The 23,773-nt window shown below is 33.4% G+C and overlaps 1 protein-coding gene across 1 annotated transcript in view; it reads right to left on the reverse strand.

The window, feature by feature from the left end:
- Wg (wingless) overlaps positions 1-19,571 on the reverse strand; it is a 63,534-nt gene extending 43,963 nt beyond the window's left edge. The window contains exons 1-2 of the mRNA XM_064062285.1: positions 19,300-19,571; positions 248-510 (exon numbers count right to left, since the gene is read on the reverse strand). Of these exons, the coding sequence (XP_063918355.1) occupies positions 248-510; positions 19,300-19,400 (364 nt within the window). The 5' untranslated portion in view covers positions 19,401-19,571. The remainder of the gene's footprint in view (positions 1-247; positions 511-19,299) is intronic.
- Between the last annotated feature and the right edge of the window lie 4,202 nt (positions 19,572-23,773).

Consider the following 23,773-nt stretch of genomic DNA (forward strand, 5'->3'; position numbering starts at 1 on the left):
CTTTTCCTCGACTCCGCCCCCTTACGCAATCCCTTTCCCCTTAATTACACAAAAACGCCAAACAAAACGGACCTAAAACCGAGCGGAGTGAAAGCCGCAACGCATAAATCTCGAAGAAAGTAGGTTAAGACGTTTTATCAATCAAAGATCTGCGTACGCTGTAAGCTGTCAATCCGCGCCGCAATAAACCACTTAAACGTGATCGTGCCGTAAAAGTCCCCACACACTTTCAAAATTATGTACCAACCTTTGTCGACGATTTTTCCGAACAAGTTCTTTCCTCGCAGGAAATTTCTCGTGGAGCAGTTCCAGCGCTGGTTGCGAAACTGGTGCTGGCACTCGTGGATGGCGGCGTTGGCGCCCTTGGCCAGGGCCACCAGGAGCCCGGGGTTGTCCCTGGCCAGGCGCCGCTGCTTCCGCCTGAGGGTGCCGTGGACCGAGGAGTCCATGTAGAGCACCCCGGGGGATATGGGGGAGAGGTTGTTGGGCTCGCCGGCCTTGGCGATCCCCCTGGAAGAAAAATTTCGCTATTGTAAATTTAATAACTCAGGCGCACTTTTTGGTTTTAATGTGGTCAGTACTCAAGGCCTTTATGCTGTCGCTGTAATTAATACGGTCTGTGTGCCATATTTCATGGTATAAACTTAGTTCGTACTTAAACGGTTATTAAGTTTAATGCGATCGTAAATTACAACTAGCGTACTAACACTATACTTGTTGCACTACTCGAAACAATTTGTATTAAAGGGCACAATTTATGTGGATTAGGTTGGGAGAGGAATTGTGTAAATATGTATGGATACGGGCGAATAAACAATAAAAATTTAAATGGGCGCTTTACGGCCTCGTAAATTTAATGGGGCTTTTTTATACGAGGAGCTAAAATATGCAACCAGTAAATGCGAATTTATTAATTGAATCATTTGTCTTTGGAGATTAAATAATAAAATTAAGTGTAAATTAAAAGGTAGGTGGTCGCGTTTACGAGTTGGGACCTTGGAGGTGAATAAAGTGTGTTTGTGTTGCATTGGCCATTTCATAGCATGAAACGATAAACAGATTCGACGTTTTGTCTACAACAAATTTAACACTCGGTATATTATCCGGAACTTAACAAAAGATGGGTTCCTGTAAGTCGACGTGAATTGGTCTATTGATATAAACGCGATTTTTCAAATTATGACTTTTATATATTTAAAATAAAAAGTAGAAATATCTATAATAAAAAAAAAAATTAGAAAATCCAAAGTCTGAAAATTGAAAACCGCAAAGTTGTAAATTGAAAAAAAATTGCAACATCGCACAGTCAAAAAATCAACCAGAAAGTCGAAAGGCCGAAAAATCGAAAAATTGAAAAGTCGCAACATCGAAGATTTCGAAAAATCGAAGTCGAAATCTCGATCAGAAAGTCAAAAAATCGGAAACTTAGTTGGATCGAAAAGTCGGAAAATCAGGAAATGAAAAAGTCGAAAAGGCGAAAAATCGAAAAGCGCAAAATTGAGAAAGTCGTAAAATCGAAACGTCGGAAAGTAAAATTGAAAAATTAAATATTTAATTAAAATTTCATGTTAAAAAAAAAAATAAAATCACAACATTAACAAACCGAAAAATTGAAAAAATAAAAAAAAATAAATTGCGAAATGAAAAATCGCAAAATCTACAAATTAAAACAAATTAAATTTTCAGTTTTTCGAGTTTCCTACTGGTTTTTCGACTTTTCGATGTTTCCATTTTACGATTTCTTCGACTTTCCGATTCATTTTTCTATTTTTCAATGTTTCCATTTTTCGATTTTTCAGTCTCTCAATTTTTAATTTTTCAGTTTTTCGTTTCCTCAATTTTTCAAGTTCGTAATTTTTATTTTTCATTTTCTCGATTTTGTAAGTTTCATTTTCTCGACTTTAAGAGTTTTTTGTTTTTCATATCCTTTATTTTTTCAATGTATCTTTGTATTTAGTAATTTTTCCTTTACTCAGTTTTTAAAATTTTCAAACTTTCGATTTTTCAATTTTTCATTTCTCCAATTTTTCAATTTTTTAACAAATTATGATTTTTATATATTTAAAATAAAAAGTAGAAAAACCTAAAATAAAAAAAAAACAAAAATTAGAAAATCCAAAGTTGATAAAACGGAAAATTGAAAACCGAAAAGTTGTAAATTGAAAAACTGCAAAATTTCGCATTGAATAAAAAAATTATAAAATTGGAACCTCGAAAAAAAACGAATGCCCGAAACAAAAAATTGCACAATCTAAAAATTGAAACATGGCATAGTCAAAAAATTAACCGGAAAGTCGGAAAGCCGAAAAATTGAAAAATTGAAAAGTCGCAAAATCGAAGAATCGAAATCTCGATCAGAAAGTCAAAAAATCGGAAACTTGGTTGAATCGAGAAGTCCGAAAATCAGGAAATGAAAAAGTCGAAAAGACGAAAAATCGAAAAGCGCAAAATTGAGAAAGTAGTAAAATCGAAACGTCGGAAAGTAAAATTGAAAAATTCAATATGTAATTAAAAAATTTTATGTTAAAAAAAATATATAAAATCACAACATTGACAAACCAAAAAATTGAAAAAATAAAAAAATTAAATTCCGAAATGAAACATCGCAAAATCTACAAACTAAAACAAATAAAATTTTCAATTTTCAGAGTTTCCCACTGATTTTTCGACTTTTCGATTTGTCGATTTTTTGATTTCTTGGATTTTTCTTTTGATTTCTTGACTTTTCGACTTGGTCCAAATGGAATTTTCGACTTTTTGGCTGCGATTTTTCACCTTTCCGTTTGATTTTTCGACTTTGCAATATTTCGATTTTACGATTGTTTCAACTTTCCGATTTCTCGGCTTTTTATTTCTCGATCTTTCGACTTTTTCATTGAACTAAATTTACGATTTTTCGACTTTCCCACTGATTTTTCCACTTCGACGTTTCGATTTGACGATTTCTTCGACTTTCCGATTGATTTTTCAATTTTTCGTTTCCTCAATTTTTCAAGTTCTGAATTTTTTTTTTTTCATTTTCTCGATCTTGTAATTTTCATTTTCTCGACTTTAAGAGTTTTTTGTTTTTCATATCCTTTATTTTTTAAATGTATTTTTGTATTTAATAATTTTTTATTTACTCAGTTTTTAAAATTTTCAATCCTTCTATTTTTCTATTTTTCAGTTCTCCAATTTTTAAATTTTTTTAACAAATTATGGTTTTTATATATTTAAAATAAAAAGTAGAAAAACCTAAACTAAAAAAAAAACAAAAATTAGAAAATCCAAAGTTGATAAATCGGAAAATTGAAAACCGAAAAGTTGTAAATTGAAAAACTGCAAAATTTCACATTGAATAAAAAAAAATATATAAAATTGGAACCTCGAAAAAAAAACGAATGCCCGAAACAAAAATTTGCAGAATCTAAAAACTGAAACATCGCACAGTCAAAAAATCAAACGGAAAGTCGAAAAGCCGAAAATCGAAGTAGAAATCTCGATCAGAAAGTCAAAAAATCGGAAACTTGGTTGGACCAAAAAGTCGGAAAATCAGGAAATGAAAATGTCGGAAAGGAGAAAAAATTGAAGAAGTCCTAAAATCGAAACGTCGGAAAGTAAAGAAATGTATTTGATCGAAAACTCGAAAAATCTAAAATTGAAAAATTAAATATGTACTTAAAATTTCATGTTAAAAAAAAAATATAAAATCACAACATTGACAAACCGAAAAGTTGAAAAAATAAAAAAAATAAATTCCGAAATGAAAAATCGCAAAATCTATGAATTATAACAAATTAAATTTTCAATTTTTCGAATTTCCCACTGATTTTTTGACTTTTCTATGGTTCGGTTTGTCGATTTTTTGATTTCTTGGATTTTTCTTTTGATTTCTTGATTTTTCGACTTGGACCAAATGAAATTTTCGACTTTTACGATTTTTTTCGACTTTCCGTTTTCTCGGCTTTTTGATTTCTCGATCTTTCGACTTTTTGATTAAACTAAATCTACGATTTTTCGACTTTCCCACTGATTTTTCCACTTCGACGTTTCGATTTTACGATTCCTTCGACTTTCTGATTGATTTTTCTATTTTTCAATGTTTCCATTTTTCGATTTTTCAGTTGCTCAATTTTTAATTTTTCAATTTTTCGTTTCCTCAATTTTTCAATTTCTTAATTTTTATTTTTCATTTCTTTACAAGAACTATCTCCGCCCACCCTCCCTTTATTTTTCTAGTGAGTAAGTCATCTGCCAAAGTCAGTCTTATTTTGGCAAGTACTAGCCCCCCCCCCATCCGCCCTATATTTTTTTAGAAGGTGTGTCATTTGGCAAAATCAGTCCTATCTTAACAAATACTAGCCCCACCCATCCGCCCTTTATTTTCTTAGAGAGTAAGTCATCTACCAAAATCAGTCTTATTTTGGCAAGTACTAGCCCCGCCCACCCGCCCTTTATTTTTTTAAAGAGTAGGTCATCTGCCAAAATCAGTCTTATTTTGGCAAGCGGTAGCCCGGCCCACCCGCCCTTTATTTTCTTACCGGGTACCCTACACTGATTTTGGCAAATGACCTACTCTCCAACAAAATAACGGGCGGGTGGGCGGGGCTAGTTCTTACTAAGATAAAACTGATATAGCCAAATGGCATATCTTCGAAGAATATAACGGGTGGGTGGGCGGGGCCAATACCTGTTAAGATAAGACTAATTTTGCCAAATGATATACCCTCTACTCTTTATTTTCTGAGAAGGTATGTTATTTGGCCTTATCTTGACAACTATTGGCCACGCCCACCCGCCCTTTATTTTCCTAGGGAGTAAGTCATCTGCCAAAATCAGTCTTATTTTGGCAAGTACCTAGCCCCGCCCACCCGCCCTTTATTTTTTCAAAGAGTAGGTCATCTGCCAAAATCAGTCTTATCTTGTCAAATACTAGCCCCGCCCACCCGCCCTTTATTTTCCTAGTGACTAAGTCATCTGCCAAAATCAGTCTTATTTTGGCAAGTACTAGCCCCGCCCACCCGCCCTTTATTTTTTTAAAGAGTAGGTCATCTGCTAAAATCAGTCTTATCAAGTCTTGGCAAGTACTAATTCGGCCCACCCGCCCTTTATTTTCTTAGAGGGTATGCCATTTGACGTACCCTAGACTGATTTTGGCAAATGGTCTATTCTCTAACAAACTAATGGGCGGGTGGGCGGGGCTAGTTCTTACTAAGATAAAACTGGTATTGCCAATGCCATATCTTCGAATAAAATAACGGGGGGGTGGGTGGGGCCAATACCTGTCAAGATAAGACTAATTTTGCTAAATGATATACCCTCTACTCTTTGTTTTCTGAGAAGGTATGTTATTTGGTAATATCGGCCTTATTCTGACGACTATTGATCCCGCCCACCCACCCTTCTTTTCTTTGAGAGTAGGTCATTTGCTAAAATCAATCTTATTTTGACAAGTACTAGCCCGCCCACCCACCCTTTATTTTCTTATAACTAGGTCATTTGCTAAAATCACTCTTATTTTGACAAGTACTAGCCTTCTAGGAAAATAAAGGGCGGGCTAGTACTTCCCAAAATAAAACTGATTTTGGCAAATGGCCTACTTTCTAAGAAAATGAAAGGCGGGTGGGCGGGGCTAATACTAAGGTAAAACTGTAATTGCCAAATGGCATATCTTCGAAGGAAATAAAGGGTGGGTGGGCGGGGGCCAATACTTGTCAAGATAAGACTGATTTTCCCCAAAGATATACCCTCTACCCTTCATTTTCTTAGAGAGTAGGTCATTTGAGAAAATCAGTCATCATAAGTGAAAAATTGCTAAGCCATTCCTATTAATATACTTAATAAATCTCCTGAAACAGGTGATACCTGATGTCATCTTTGTACAATGAAGTTTTTGACGATGTTGACATATTTCATCTAGTAGGTATACTAGTTATTTAAAAAATATATCTTGAATATTTTCAACTGTTTTATTATTAATTTTTGGCTGATGATGATAATAATAATAATTGGATTTTTTTCCTGTGTCCGCCACTCCCGCTATTTACCGACAATTCTCGCCCATTTGCCCAAATATTTGTCCACACGGACGTTACGTTTCCGAGCTGGTCGGACATAAAACCGTGGAATGTCCCAATAAATCTGCCCGTGCTCGTCCTAATGTAAAAGCGATGCCTCTTCATTAGGAATTTGAGAAATATTCGTGGCCGATTCCGATTCCTCGCACGGTTCCACGGCAGCCTCGACATAACCAGAGGAATCTTTATATTAGTCCAGTGGCGTGTTTTTTGTCGGTCTTGGTGACATACCTTTGGCGGAGGAATCTGGAGATAAGGGGTTAACGTATGGCCGAGACAGCAGCTCTAGATAACAGTGGATGATCGCCGTTCTCACGCTCCGCTCTTATTCCTCCTGGTTCGTCATTTTTAGAATTGTGCGTTTTGCAATTAAGATTCAGATAGTGTTAAATCTTCACATTCCGAACCATAAAAGTTCATATCGCGGTGAAGAAATTTACAAGCGCATAAAAGCGGGAAGAGGCAATTAAGCTTTTTTCAGGAGGCGCACAAAGTCCGGGGAGCATACGCTGATTGTGGATCTTTGAAACAAAGTCTTTTATTGCTGTCGCTCCAACTCGATATTTCAGGCGCTTTTAAATTGTTGAATACGGCCACGTTTGACAAACGGCTACTTCGATCTGTGAAATTAAAAAATCAAACGATGAAAGAGACACTTTTTCAAAAGTAGGTTGTTAATCAGCTTATTCCTGTTTTGCCCAACTTGCAACGAAAATGTGTGGTGGTAATGGACAATGCACCATACCGTTCGGTGCACTGGACAAACCACTCACATTTTCTAGCAGAAAAAGTCAAACAGAATATAAAGAAGTCTTAAGGAATGTTCTGAATTTATTTAGCTCTTGAAGTAGAACCAATGTCGCCTATTTTTGAACAAATACTTATTTACAAAATTTTCTGCAACAATGTGGACCTATTTATTCTAAAATTTTCCCAAAATTGAAGTCATCAATTTGTTGTAGTGGACAGGCAGACAAATTTTATTAGTATGTTACCATCTACATGATAATCTTTAATTAGGTATACTTGAAATTATCAGTCTAATAAAATCGCTAAGGGACAAACAAACGGAAATCGCCAAAGGACAGGCTGATAGAAGGCGGACAGATATACGGACACAGGACATTGATATTTTCTTATTCTGTACAATGGCTTTATTTGTTTCAAATTAGCCGAGAGTTATGAGGATCCTGTAACATGGAATTTCTTTACGGACCACTACAAATTTGACGTTAAAAAAATAGTTTCGATAGAAATTTTTCGAATATATTATAAACACAATAATTAAAATCAATTTCAAAGTAATGAAGTTTATAGAACTTGTAAAAAGAAGTAGTTTCTAAAGAACAAAAAACAATGAGCTGCGATGACTTAAAAGTTCCTATATTTAGAAATTTGTGACGGAATTTTAAAAATTTTCTAAATTTACTGAAACCTGACATTAAGTAATTAGGTAATATGATCTATTTAGTAATTTTTCTATCACAATGTTCGTTTTCAAAAATTTCAGGAAAAATTAATTAATTAGAAAAGTGTAAAATAAAAAAAAAGTCATTGTACATTAAGACTAACTCAGCAAAATTTTGAAATGATGTCATCAAAATCTTCTAGTGGACAGGCAGACAAATTTTTATATTATTTTACCACCCACACGATCTTTTTTAAGTATACCTGAAATTATTAGTCTAATACAATCGCTAACAGACAAACAGACGGAAATCGCTAACGGACAGACGGGTAGAAGACAGACATACGGACACCGTACATCGCCATTTTCGTATTCTGTAGATTTATTACTTAAAAAAAACCTTCCCAATGCGGGCGTAAGAGTAGTCACTGGAAGGAAGAAGGGGTGGGTGGGCGGTTTAACTGCTTGCTCAAAAACTAGAAAAAAGCTAAACTTAATTCGTCGGCCGACGCACCACTTTTACGTTTTTTCTACCTTTCATGACCCCTAGGGTTTGAAGAAATAGGTCTCCTGTTTCTGTCTGTCTGTCTGCCGTCTGTCCGAATTTTTATTAGACAGATAATAACCTCCGAAACTGCTGAACCGATTGTTGTCAAATTTTATATGTGTATTAGGAGAATCATGTAGATGGTGAAACGTTAACCAAAATTTGGATAATCATCTCCAGCAACAATTTGATGACCTCCGTTCATAATATTACACAATTAACATTACCGAATTTTAATATTCACAAAGATTTTCAATATTCACTTTTTTACACATCAAACAATTCTCTGAATATTATCTATTATTTCTAATTAAGCTTTCCAGGGACACCGACGAATAATTTTGAACAACACCTAACTGTGCTCGCTGCACTCGCATTCTGAATGTTATTTGCTTAATTAATTTAGTGTCACAGAGGGGACCCTGAGATTCTTTTAGCTTCTCGCAAAAATAACACAGAAAGGGTCCCCGAGATTCTTTTGGCTTTTTGCAAAAAACAACTCAAAAATGGCCCCCGAAATTCTTTTAGCTTCTTGCAAAAAACAACACAGAAATGACTCCCGAGATTTTTCTAGCTTCTCGTAAAAACAACATAGAAATGGCTACCAAGATTTTTAGCTTCTCACGAAAACAACACAGAAAGAGCCCCCGAGATTCTTTTAGCTTCTCACAAACACAACACAGAAATGGGTACACATGATTTTTTTAGCTTCTCACGAAAACAACAGAGCGCGCAAAATTCTTTTAGCTTGTCACTTAAACAACACAGAAAGGGCTCTCAAGATACTTTTAGCTTCTCACGAAAATAACATAGAAACAGCTCCCGAGATTCTTTTAGCTTCTTGCAAAAAACAACACAGAAATGGCTACACACGATTTTTTTAGCTTCTCACCAAAACAATACAGAAATAGCCCCCGAAATTCTTTTAGCTTATTGAAAAAATAACATAGAAAATGTCGCAGAAATTCTTTTAGCTTCTCACAAAAACAACACAGAAATGGCTACCAAGATTTTTTAGCTTCTCACAAAAACAACACAGAAACAGCCCCCGAGATGCTTTTACTTTCTCACAAAAACAATAATAATTTTGGTTTCTCGCAAAAACAACACAAAAAATGCCCCTGAGATTCTTTTAGCTTCTTGTAAAAAACAACACAGAAAGGACTCCAGAGATACTTTTAGCTTCTCGTAAAACAACACAGAAATGGAGACCAAGATTTTTTAGCTTCTCACGAAAACAACACAGAAAGAGCCCCCGAGATTCTTTTAAATCCTCACAAAAACAACACAGAAATGGGTACCAAGAATTTTTTAGCTTCTGACGAAAACAACAGAGTCCCCGAGATTCTTTTAGCTTGTCACTAAAACAACACAGAAAAGGCTCCCGAGATAAGTACTTTTAACTTCTCACGAAAACAACACAGAAAGAGCCCCCGAGATTCTTTTAGCTTGTCACTTAAACAACACAGAAAAAGCTCCCGAGATAAGTACTTTTAGCTTCTCACGAAAATAACATAGAAAAGCCCCCGAGATTCTTTTAGCTTCTTGCAAAAATAACACAGAAATAATCTTTTTAGCTTCTCACGAAAACAACACAGAAAGAGCCCCCGAGATTCTTTTCTCTTCTTACGAAAACGATATAGAAAGGTTGCAGAGATTCTTTTAGCTTCTCACAAAAACAACACAGAAATGGATACCAAAATTTGTTTAGCTTCTCACGGAAACAACAGAGCCGCGAGATTCTTTTAGCTTGTCACTTAAACAACACAGAAAGGGCTTTCAAGATATTTTTAGCTTCTCACGAAAATAACATAGAAACAGCCCCCGAGAATCCTTTAGCTTCTTGCAAAAATCAACACAGAAATGGCTACACATGATTTTTTTAGCTTCTCGCAGAAACAACACAGAAAGGGCCCCTGAGGTTCTTTTAACATTTTGCAAAAAAAACATTGAAAGGGTCCCAAAGGTTCTTTTAGCTTCTTGCAAAAACAACACATGAAGGGCCTCCGAGATTCTTTTAGCTTCTCACAAAAATAACACAGAAATGGCTACCAAGATTTTTTAGCTTCTCACAAAAACAACATAGAAACAGTCCCCGAGATGTTTTTACCTTCTCACAAAAACAACACAGGAAGGGCCCCCGAGATTCTTTTAGCTTCTCGCAAATACCACACAGAAATGGCTACCAAGATTTTTTTAGCTTCTCACGAAAACAACACAGAAAGAGCCCCCGAGATGTTTAACCTTCTCACAAAAACAACCACGAAAGGGCCCCCGAGATTCTTTTAGCTTCTCGCAGAAACAACACAGAAAGGGCCCCTGAGGTTCTTTTAACATTTTGCAAAAAAAAACATTGACAGGATCCCCCAGATTCTTTTAGCTTCTTGCAAAAACAACACATGAAGGGCCTCCGAGATTCTTTTAGCTTCTCGCAAAAACAACACAGAAATGGCTACCAAGATTTTTTTAGCTTCTCACGAAAACAACACAGAAACAGCGCCGAGATATTTTAGCTTCTCACAAAAACAACACAGGAAGGGCCCCCAGATACTTTTAGCTTCTCACAAAACCAACAACGAAAGGGCCCCCGAGATTCTTTTAGCTTGTCGCAGAAACAACACAGAAAGGGCTCCTGAAGTGCTTTTAACATCTTGCAAAAATAAAACATTGAAAGGGTCGCCGAGATTGTTTTAACTTCTTGCAAAAACAACACATGAAGGGCCCCCGAGATTGTTTTAGGGTCTGGCAAAAACAACACAGAAATGGCCACTAAGATTTTTTAGCTTCTCACAAAAACAACACAGAAAGGCCCCCGAGATTCTTTTAGCGTCTCACCACAACAACACAGAAAGATCCCCCGAGATTCTTTTAGCTTCTCACAAAAACAACACATGAAGGGCCCCCAGATACTTTTAGCTTCTCACAAAAACAACAACCAAAGGGCCCCCGAGATTGTTTTAGCTTCTCGCAGAAACAACGCAAAAAGGGTTCCTGAGGTTCTTTTAACTTCTTGCAAGAACAACACAAAAAAGACTCCCGAGGTTATTTTAGCTTCTTGCAAAAACAACACAGAAAGGGCCCTTGAGATTCTTTTAGCTTCTTGCGAAAACAACACAGAAAGGGCCCCCGAGGTTGTTTTAGCTTCTCACAAAAACAACACAGAAAGGGCTCCTAAAGTTCTTTTAACATCTTGCAAAAATAAAACATTGAAAGGGTCGCCGAGATTGTTTTAGCTTCTTGCAAAAACAACACATGAAGGGCCTCCGAGATTGTTTTAGCGTCTAGCAAAAACAACACAGAAATGGCTACCAAGATTTTTTAGCTTCTCACAAAAACAACACAGAAAGGGCCTCCGAGATACTTTTAGCGTCTCGCCATAAGAACACAGAAAGATCCCTCGAGATTCTTTTAGCTTCTTGCGAAAACAACACATGAAGGGCCTCCGAGATTCTTTTAGCTTCTCACAAAAACAACACAGAAAGGGCTCCTGAAGTTCTTTTAACATCTTGCAAAAATAAAACATTGAAAGGGTCGCCGAAATTGTTTTAGCTTCTTGGAAAAACAACACATGAAGGGCCTCCGAGATTATTTTAGCGTCTAGCAAAAACAACACAGAAATGGCTACGAAGATTTTTTAGCTTCTCACAAAAACAACACAGAAAGATCCCAGGATATTCTTTTAGCTTCTCACAAAAACAACACAGAAAGGGCTCCTGAAGTTCTTTTAACATCTTACGAAACTAAAACATTAAAAGGGTCGCCAAGATTGTTTTAGGTTCTTGCAAAAACAACACATGAAGGGCCTCCGAGATCCTTTTAACTTCTTCCAAAAACAACACAAAAAGGACCCCCGAGGGTATTTTAGCTTCTCGCAAAAACAACACAAAAAGAGTCCCCGAGAATTTTTTAGCTTTTCACAAAAACAACACAGAAACGGCCCCCGAGATTATTTTAGCTTCTCGTGAAAACAACACAGAAAGGGCCCCCGAGATTCTTTTAATTTCTCGCAAAAACAACACAGAAATGGCTACGAAGATTTTTTTAGCTTCTCACAAAAACAACACAAAAAAGGTCCCCGAGACTCTTTAAACTCACTTTTTACTTGATAATTTAGCTTCTCAGGTATACCAGGGAATATTTTTTTAAATTACACCTGAACGTGCTCGCTGCGCTCGCATTTTAAACATTTTTTTTTCGATTTTATTCGCAGAGAAATATGCAGAAAAGAGTTATAGCAAACTTGCTTTGGTTCGACTTAAAAAAACGCCCTTAAGGGTGGCGTCTGGTTCGGTTTCGCCCAATACTAAATACATTGAAAACATCGTCGTAGTTTCCGGAATTGCATTTTTAAAATACTGAAATCTCCAACCAAGTCAGAATCTAAGTAAACCTGCATTCTGCTACCGCATCACAGCTCGTTTAATGCCGATTTCTCGTTTCAATAGATTTTGATTTTCGCGAGTTATTTACCTCAGTCGTGGATTTTTTAATATTATAAATGGTATCAAAAGAAAGCTGACACTTTTCCCCAGGGGACCTCCTATCTCAGAATGCAAAAAACTTCAGCACTTCGTCAAAAAATGCATCAATGTGCCGGTTAAAATGTGATGTAAAAGTTGTTCAAATTTATAATTTTTTTTTGTAAAAACTGCATACTAGATATGAATATAAATATGGAGGTCCCCTGTACTGAAGTTTGTTAATTCGAAATATAATTTTTTTAAAGCGATATATCTCATATTTTTAAAATGCAACTCCGGAAACCGCGACGATGTTTTCAATGTATTTAGTATAGGGCTAAACCGAACCAGACGCCAGCCTTAAAATACGAGCGCAGCGAGCACGTTTTGATTATTAGATTCTCCGCAACTTTGGCAGATCATCACAAACATTTTTAGGATTCACTTTTTAGACAATAAAAAATTCTCTTATTTCATAATTTACCTTCCTAGGACACAGAAGAGTAATTTTTAATAGCACCTAAACGTGCTCGCTGCGCTCGCATTGTAATACTTGTTTTTCACAGTAGCACGGTCTCATAAGAACGTTTATCTGCTTTTTAATTGTCTTATACATAGAATTTTTTTACAACATAAAAAAATAATAATAATGAATCAGTCAACTTTATATTTTTATAAAAATAAGAAAAAGGTTATTTCCACGGGACTTCCCTCGCCCTTTAAGTATCTACAGTTCAACAAATCCCGTTTGTTTGAAAAAGCAAAAAAAGCTAAATGATGTCCTATAAATGTATTTTGACCATCGATATTTTTTTTTAATTGCGGGAACCTACCAAGATAAGAATAAAAATAATTTCTCAGATATTTTTAAAAAATTGATATATTTGAAAAAACGAAGGAAGCCCTGATCAAATGTCACGACGAATTAAAAGTTTTGGGCCCAGATTCAAGCAACGGACAAATTCATGAAAAATAAAATTGTATGGATTAGGTTATGGGTGCAACAATTTTATCAATTTTAATATGGCGCCAGTCAACAGCTGACTTCTATAACCCGAGGAAGCCGTAAAATATTAAATTTTTTTGAGGATTACTATTTTCACGAGGTGCTAAAGCATAAATTGTCCTCTAACTCAGTTTTTAAACGAATCAAAACCCATCAGTCAACCAAACCTCACTAATCAAACCGCAATCTCACCCGACTTTATCAAACCGCAGATCGCCACCAATTCCGCCATCCGAATTCACACTCCATAAACCCCGTCCTAACATTTCTCAAAACGCCAATCAAACCGTCCTCTCCGCTCCATAAATCATTCCCCGGCCAAAACTAATGTTCCTGTCATTCCCGAATCTCGATCAACCCTTTTCCGTGCTGTATCGACTGCACCGACAGCTGAAAAATTACAGCTCCCCTTTAGACAAATGATGTGACTGGAAACGCATTTATCCGGCGTGTTCCGATAGCGCGGCTAATTTCTCCTTGTTGCTAGTTTGCTCGAAATGACGACATTTCCATCACAATGCTGTTGATTCGAATATAAACAACAGCACTATGGTTAAAATGTCAGCAATTCAAACACTGATCCGCGCCGCGCCGGAGACTTCGACGCGAGCGCAAGCACGCAACCGTCGCTCGCGACGGATTTTTTAATAAACCGCTGGGTACAAGTTCTAGAACCACGGACAGCGTTTATTGTGTATAAATCGCGCTAGATACAATCTGGCGATCTAGCGTTGCGTTAAGCGTGAATAATTATCCATAATTTATGTATGTGTTCGAATGGACGTGTTTTAGCGAGGAGACAGTTGTGCGTATATCTACATTGTAACTATATGCAAAGCAGTTGTAAATGGCTTGGTAAATACCTCTGGCTTTGTAAGGACTCGGCCACAACAGAGAGCTCCTCACCACTTGCACGCTGCCTCGGAGAAATTAATAGATTCCCGAGAAACGCATTTGTGTGATTAATTATGCGTATTACTGGGGGAATTTAAATGTTAGCTTCGGACGGCGTCTCGACAATTCGTCCAATAAGAGTAACAAGATCTGGAAATCGCGGGGAATATTTTAGCGTGAAGGATGAGGGACGACGCGGAGGTTTAACAAGTTGCTGAAATTCTTGCGGAAGGTAAACGATGCTGAAACCGGGGAGATTTTTCACGATAAGTGGGACGTGGGGTCGGTTAAATCTTATCAAATCTGATTTACTGGTTGCATAGATTCGGAGTTATCACGGGCCAAACAAAATGTTACATACTAATATCGCTTTCGTATTAGGTATTCACTATTAATAATTATAAAAATTCTTCTTATATTCAATTCCTTATAGAATTTGTTCGTTTCGCAGCGCTGCATCGACAAACTAGTTTGTAAATTTCCATCAATCGTTCTTACTGACTCATTACTGTCTAAGCTAGAATTATTTCTGATAAATCACTCCCATGTCGCAATAAACGAGCACATTTTGTCGTGAAACGCTAATAAGAGCTTTGATTGGGCTTCAAGGATCAAAGATTGGACCCTCACATTTTTATTTAGTCATGAACGACGTTAAAATTAAAAAAATGGATGTTAGCATCATTTATAAAAATCCTGTATATGAAATTGTAAAAAAATATTGAAACATCCCTTGTAACGTAAATTATTTAAACCATTTTGATCTAATGATGGATGTTGGATTAATTTTATTTACAATATACAGGGTGATTACAATGGTGCTCTAATTCAACGAAACATTGTTAACTTCACAAATACAAGTTCAAGAAAAATCATTAAAAAATTGCTTGCAAAAATAAAATATCGATTTAGATCGATGGATTAAAAAAGGTGAAAAATAAGCCAATGTTGTGAGATTCATTCAGAACAATTTTTAAGTTTTATAATTATTATCAAACGAAGAAAATTACTTTGAATAATGAAAGTCAAATATTCAACAGAAAAATTAAACTTTGAAGGCCTATATGTCTTTTATATTTGGGTCCAAGGATTTTTAAAATTATTTTTTCTTTGCACAATAAACAGTCCTTAATAATGTGGCACAGAGTTGGTGCGTCATTTTTTAATCACCCTGTAAATAATGTTATCAATGGAACTTGCAAAATGTTAGATTTCGGGGAACGTTTATTATGCTACTGATTTTAAAACAAAAATTGCTACATTTTTTAAATCTGATGAACTTTTAAGCATTAAATTTTACAAAAAAAAGCTTTGACAGTTTTACATAGGAAATATCTTTTGAAAATAGGCACCCTAAAATTGCGAAAAATGTTTTTCTTATTATTATTTTGTCATAATACAAAATACAACTGAAAATAATGACACCTTGTAATTGAAAATATGTTTTTTTTTTCATTAAAAAAAATGTTACAAATATCTCTTTGGAAAGATGCAGAACAATTTTTTTTTAAATAATTATTAATTTAGTTGTTTTCTTATTTTGGATTTCTTGGTTTTATTACTGAAAATTCTACACGAAATTTGGTAGTTTTTTTGTTCTGTCTCAAAATATAAATATTGGGGTTGCTATTAAAAAAAATCGTTGACGTCATAACTTTGAGATGGCTGGTTATTGGCCCCCAAAAAACTTCTTTCTCTAGAATTAAATTCATCCAAATCAGCAAAAAGTTGTACCTGAAAAAATATTTTGGCTTTCGTTCCATTAAAAAAAAAGTTGAAAAAGTCTGAAGATGCAGAGCGAAACTTCTCGAAATATTTATTACTTTAGCGTTTTTCTGCTTTGGATTCTTGGTTTCGCTGGCAATACTGAATGTTGCACACGATATTTCGTGGTTTTCTTATTCTATATCAAAATATAAATATTAGGATTGCTATTAAAAAAAATATCGATGACGTCATAACTTCGATATCACTGCTTATTAGCCCCAAAAAACTTCTTTTTTCTCGAATTAAATTCCTGAGTATTTCATCCAAAACAGCAAAAAGCACGCAATATTTTTGAAACAAAACTTTGAAGACAGAGATGTTTTGTTTTGCAAAAAAATGTCGTGTTTTGATAAAATTTTCAGAGGATTACGTGACATTTTTTTAATTATTATTTTAAAATAATACATACTACCAAAAATCATGTCACGTTGTCCCTGAAAAAATATTTTGGCTTTCGTTCCATTAAAAAAAAAGTTGAAAAAGTCTGAAGATGCAGAGCGAAACTTCTCGAAATATTTATTATTTTAGCGTTTTTCTGCTTTGGATTCTTGGTTTCGCTGGTAATACTGAATGTTGTACACGATATTTAGTGGTTTTCTTATTGTATCTCAAAATATAAATATTAGGATTGCTATTAAAAAAAAATTGATGACGTCATAACTTTGAAACGGTCAGTTGTTAGCGCCAAAAAGGTATTTTTTCTCGAATTAATTTCCTGAGTATTTTATCTAAAATATGGCACAGAGTATTTTTTGAATAAAACTTTGAAAGCAACGATGTTTTAATAAAATTTCCAGAGAATTACATTATTTATTTAAAATTATAAATCAATAGAAGGTTACGAAAAAAATTAAAAAAATTTGCTGACAAAAATTTTGGAAATTTAGTCAATAATATTTATTTAGAAACCGCAATGTAATTAGCAGGTAATTAAAACAAATTATCGATTTCTTCCTAGATACCACAATTACTTATTACTTCACCAATTTTCTTCTCAATAATAAAATTTCCTAGATTGCGGATTTGCTGACCAAGAACTCGCAAAATTATTTTTACTTCTGTGTTTAGCAATGACCCTGCTTTTAATAAATGTACCTCCGGGATTCAAATAATTCTTTAGTAGAAATAATTATACCTATTATAAGTAAAATAGAAACATAAGTGGTAAAAGTTGAAAAAATTAACAAAATCTGCAACCAAAAGTTGCGCTTTTTTACATCAAAAACAAACATTTTCACAAGAAAAATCACTAAAAAATATAACAAGGGCTCAAAATAATTTTTCCCATATTTTCTTGGCTATTTTCTAAGAACTTTTTTAATATGTAGAAACATTAAAAATTGCTTAAATAACAATAAAATGATGTTAAGAATGGTAAAAAATTGGAAAAAATTTTACAATGTTTAACAAACGTCAGCGAAAAAAAGGAACCCAAGAAATCGTACTTATACAGGGTGATAAATTTTATTTTTCGTTAGCAGGGAATTTCGGTTGTGAAAAACGGTGTTAATTTAGAAATCAACAAAAAGTCGCTTTATTGTAATACAGTTTACAAATTTTTTATAACTATATATTCTTCTTAAATTGATGAAGATTTGAAAACAAATTTTTGTATGAATTGAATTTAAAAATGAAAGTATATTTTCACTGCTTTTTTATTAATTTATGTATGGTTCTGGAAACTGTTTCTAGAAAAAAGAACGAAGAAAATAAAAAGAAAATTTGTTTGTTTTTGACAATGTGTTTATTTTTTCAGCATTTCTAAAGTTGTTAGTTCTTCTACTTTTGCTATTCCTAGTAAAATTTGTGAATTAATTTTCAGATTTATGATAGTAACAATAATAATAATAAATTTAGTCCAGAAACAGGTAATACAAATAGTTACAAGTAAATAGTCAAAAATAAGGAAAAAATGTTATATAAATAATTTATGTATCAATTTGAGATGCATTAAAAACATATAGATGCCTTTGAAATAATATATAAACGAAACTTTCCTCACTTATAATAACAATGGGTATCAAGGTCTACTCGAGATGAAGATTTCTCTAATGACATAATATAATAATGGAATAAGATCATCGGGGATAAATTAATTGATAAATTGACAGATAGAATAATTCTGTTCATAGAACCATTTTAAGACAAATTTCACATAAATCCAAAACAAAAAGAAAAATAATTTAATTGGAACCCAAATAATACAGACTGTCAGGGCATTTTTTCAATAAAGACTAATTCAAATTAAATTTAAATTAACGCGATCAATAAATAAACGTGTTCACATTTTATACTAAAATCCATATTAAACTTAAACTTAAAAAATAGGAAAAAAAAGATGAATGAAAGGAAGATACATATAAATTTGTACCAAAAATTTTGAAAAAAAAAAGGATACTACAAATGGTATGTAAGTATAGGTATACAACGAAAAATAAAATTTCCATTAAATTATAGAAACAAAGTTGAAAGTTCCTCAGTAACTAAGTAGATATATAAAAATCACCAACAAACACCACCCTGTATAGCACAAAAACAACTTTATTTTGGAACAGTAAAGCATCGATTTTGATTTAAAATTTAAAAATAAAACTTTAAGACAAATTCTTCTCGTTCGTTGTAACTTTTCCTTAAGGAACTTTGACACTTTTTTTTCTAAATACGACAATTAATTAACGTTATTAATTAAGCTAATAAAATTATTTAAATGTTTTAAGTTACTTAATTAACACTTTATTTTCTAATTTACTTTAGATAGGTACATGTGAACAATTTATTCTTATTGTTATGAAAATCTCACTATTAATTAAAAATAATTAATTACCCTCCTGACACGTCAATTCTGTCATGTGAATATTAATTAATTAATCTCAATTTCAACAAGTCATTAACGAATTAATTTTTGCGACTTCAAAACAACAATAAATCGAAAATTTTGACAATCCTGTTCTTGTTCTTGACCCTCTACCTAATCTAAAACCCGGACTTTTTTCCTCCAAGTCGTCTCAAACCCCAGCCAAATCTCTCAAGCCTCATTAAAACCCAGCTCACATCCCATCTCCTGCCATCCAAGATTTACGCAACCCACTCTCCGTGCACATAAACCATGTCCATCAACCCATCCACCGCGCTCCTCGCGACCGCCACCCTCCGCTACCTACCACCACATCGATCCCTTGCCCCTGTTCTTGTTCCTGGCGGCGACCTCCCCCAGGGCGGTGAGCACAAAGAGGTTCATCACGAAAATCACTGTCACCTTCATCGCGTCCACCCGCGCACACAACCACAAACGCAAAAAATAAACAATATCACCTGGACCTCACTATTTACTCAGCTCGGGGGTAGAGTAGGGGTGGTTCCAGCTCGAACATGACCGAGCGAGTACGACGGGTCGCGCAGGAGGAGCCAACCTGTGTCCCGACCACCCACAGCAGAGTCCTTTGTGGCACTGAGCTTGCGGCCACCTGCACGTGTGGTCCTGGACACGTGGCCGCCGGCCCCGCCCGCTTTGGCGGCCAGGGCCAATGGGACGGCGCCGACACGCCCGAGGACGGCCCCGGAGACGCGCTCACCGCCATTGCGCCTGGGAAAAATGCGGGAGCGGGCTCCGGAGACGGAGATGCCGGGGATGGGCCGGCTGGAGGAGGACGGGAACTGGGGCGGGGTGGAATGGGTACCGGGACTTTCCGGAATGCAAGCAGGAAATTTAATAATAAAGAGAAAAACGGAAAAATAACGGTTTTATTACTATAAGTAGATATACGTTGATAGTAATATTCGTTAATGGAACTGTACCTACACGCCAAATTTGTTGTTTTACTAGAGTTTCAATAAAATGATTCTTCGTTATTTTGGTTCTATGAAGACAATTATTCTATGTATCAATTTGTCAATTATTTATCAATTTATTTATCCCCACCAAAATACCGATGATGTCATTCCATTATTATCATTATGTTATTAAACAAATCTTCATCTCGAGTGGACCTTGACACACATTGTTTTAATAAGTGAGGAAAGTTTCGTTTAAATAGTTTGATGACTTTATTATTTCACATTTTTTTTATATATATTTTACTTATATGTAGTTCTAAAAGTGTCTGGAAACTGAGAGACATTAAATATTTTTCCAAAAACTGTTTAAAATTTTAAAATATTAGATGTGTTACAAAATTTGAAAATTAATTTTTAAAGTTCTTAATGAAAATTTAAAAATGAATAAAAAGAAAAAGACATCGTTGAAAATTTAAAAATGAACAAAAAGAAAAAGACATTGTTGAAAACACTAAAAAAGAAATATTTACATTTCCCTGTAACTACTTAGGTATATTTCCTCTTGGTAATAGATTTATACTTATTATTATTATTATTATCATAAATCTGAAAATTAATTCACAATCTTTAATAGAAATATCAAAACTAGAAAAACGAATAATTTAGAGATGTTGAAAAAATAAACTAAATGTTTGAATTAATAGGAAGAAAAAAATAAAAGGAAGAAAAATTGAAAACAAATATAATTATTCCCTGTATCATCGTGTTAAGTCCTAACTTTATTTAGCACTAAAACAACTTTTAAAATTACAAGGAAAGACAAAAAGAATACAAATTTGACAGAATTTCAAAAACCAAATTTTCTGTTTCCACATCAATAATCTTAAAATTTTATATGTAATTTTGAATATTTCATATATGTAATAATATTCAGAAGTACATAAATTAATACTGAAGGTAATTAAAATATATTTTCATTTTTAAATTTAATTAATAGAAAAATGTATTTTCAAAGCCTCACAAACTGAAAAAATATATATCTAGAAAATTTGTATAAACTGTATTACAATAATGCATGCGACATTTTGTTAATTTCAGGATTAAAACCGTCGTTCAGAACCGAAATTCCCTACTAACGAAAAATAAAATTTACCACCCTGTATAACAATGATAAAATAATAAAAACGAGAGGTATGAACATGTTTATTTATTTATTTTTTTCTTTTTTAGATTAGAAAAACTATTTGGATGTAAGATTTCTATAAATTTAATACCAAAGTTAGCAAGCAACACTATAAAAATAAACCTTTATTTTCAAATACAAACCTATATACGTTTAAAACAAAAAACACCCTTTAAAAAAGTAAGTTTTATCTAGGTATATAGGTAATTACAATAAAATATTTAATGTTTTATCAAGTATACAGGGTGAATCACTAAACGTGCGTTCCTCGATATCCGCTTTTGAAGCGCAACATTCAACTTAGTATTTTTAAGTAGAACACGCTATATATTTTTACATATTTTGTTTGGCCGACAACTAATAGGTATATTTTCGAATTTTTGAAATTACCATGCGACGTTGCCATGTTATTATTAATTATTCTTGAAACTTTTAAGAAATAATAAAGGTACCGTGTTGTCATATAAAGAATTAAATCTTCCTATACAGAGTGTTTATAAACATTTTTTTAATTTATAAATTTTCGAAGACGATATTTCAGTTTTTTTCCATAACAGAACACCCTGTATTTTATTAGTGCATTTTATTAAATTTTTTGATCGATTTCTTGTTTGGTAAGTATTTTCCATGTTTGTTGTTGATTGTTACTGCGATTTTTTAATTTTTTAAGAAACAAATATATACAGGGTGTTTCTTTTATTTGATACAACCCCTGTAACTTTTTTATTCTTAAAGATAAACCTGTAATTCTTGAAGCAAATTTCATCATTTTAAAAGATCCATGTGACGGCAACTTCACATTTTTATTATGACTTCCGGTAGAACCTGAAATGCCTTCAACTTTATTTTTTTTTATGGAACACTAGGTATATTTTGTCATAAATGGAAAGATTGATTTTTTTCTAAAAAATCAAAAGCAACCAATATTCTAAAGTCAATACTTAAAAAGCTATTCAATAAAATAGACGAAAATTAAATTTATTGATGATAATCTAGTAGCTTGAAAAATTGACACTCATGTCTTTCATTCACATGAGTCATCTTTTAAAATGATATAAAATTGCTCAAAGAACTATGTTTATTTTTAAAAATAAAAAAATTACAGGGGTTGTATCAAATAAAAGAAATTACTGGTATATACTGGAAGAAAAAAAAACATAATAAAACTATATTTGAAAACATTAAAATATCGATATTTGAAAATTGTGAAGTTTTAGCATTTTCTTATAAGCACCCTGTATATTAAAATTTGATTTAATTGGTACCACAACAAAACGCGTTTCTTCCACAAAATATTGTAACAGAGATTTTAAAAATAACCCTATTGCGATTTTTTGTGAACTCTTCCGTTGTCAAAAAATTTTAAGAACATTTTAACAACTTGGCAACGTCGTGTCGGAATTTTCAAAATCAACTGTGGTTATAAAGTTTAGGACGAGGATAATGAGTATAAGTATGTAAAATTATATATAGGGTATTTCATCAAAGAAACTAAATTGTGTATTACGCCTTAAAAACGGAACACTCTGTATATTTAAAAATAGTTTTAGAGTATTGTCCTTAAAAAAAATACAATTTTGGTTCCTGACTTTTCTCTGTTTCTAATAATTAATGAAATGGGGACCATATACAGGGTGAATCACTAAACGGGCTGTTCTCGATAATTAATAAAATGGAATTATCTTAAACTACACAGGAGCTTTTACTTTTGAGACACAACTTAGTTTTTTTAAGTACAATTTTGAAATTTTTATTTTTTTTAGAAATATCTCTGTTACAATATTTTATGGAAAGATAAACAAAAATACGCACTTTGTTTTGGTATCAATTAAATCAAATTTTAATATGCAGAATGTTTATAAAAAATTATAAATGATTATTATTTTTAAATATCGACATTTTAAAAATTGTAGATATAATTTAAAAAAAATACAAACACTCTGTATATTAAACTCAATTTTAATTATACCACAACAAAGTGCGTACCAATAAAATCAAACAAAATATTGTAACACAGATTTTAAAAATAGCCCTATAACGATTTTTTGTGAAAAAATTCAGGAAAATTGTGATAACGCGGCAACGTTGCATCTGGATTTCAAAAATAAACTGTAACGATAAAGCAAGAGAAAAATGTTCCATTTGAACAAACAAGTTACTCACCCTGTATATGAAAACGACGGTAAATAAATAAAACAAACAAAATCATAAATACAAAAATTATGTTAGCTTGTGTTAACCTAAATTTAAAAGATTCTTTAAAAATAGTACGTCAAAAAAATTCCAGATATGAAAAATACAGGGTGTTTCATCTCAAGTGGTTTACCAGAAAGCATCAAACACGTGAACATATATTTATATAAACAAGACGGGAATAAAATTTGTAAGAAAGATTAAGTCGGAACATGGCCACAGTATGTATGTACTTCTAGTTTCGCCGGAAATAAAAGCAACTTCTTTTGAAAATAACACTTTTTAATATTTTTGGGAAAGTTTGATTCTTTAATTGCTTTAAAAAAAATCTTACATGAATTAAGTATTTTTTTTAGAATTTCTCCAGAATTTTGGAAGTTAGAATCACTTGCTTGTGTAATTTACACAAGCTTGCGGAACAACGCAACGAACCACCCTGTAATTTACATAAATTGTAATTCACGCAATTAATCACCACAAGTAAA

This window comes from Zophobas morio, unplaced genomic scaffold (assembly GCF_036711695.1).
Source record: "Zophobas morio isolate AGI-343-1 ecotype UQ-CSIRO unplaced genomic scaffold, CSIRO_AGI_Zmor_V1 ptg000022l, whole genome shotgun sequence".
NCBI classification, from domain to species: Eukaryota; Metazoa; Arthropoda; class Insecta; order Coleoptera; family Tenebrionidae; genus Zophobas; species Zophobas morio.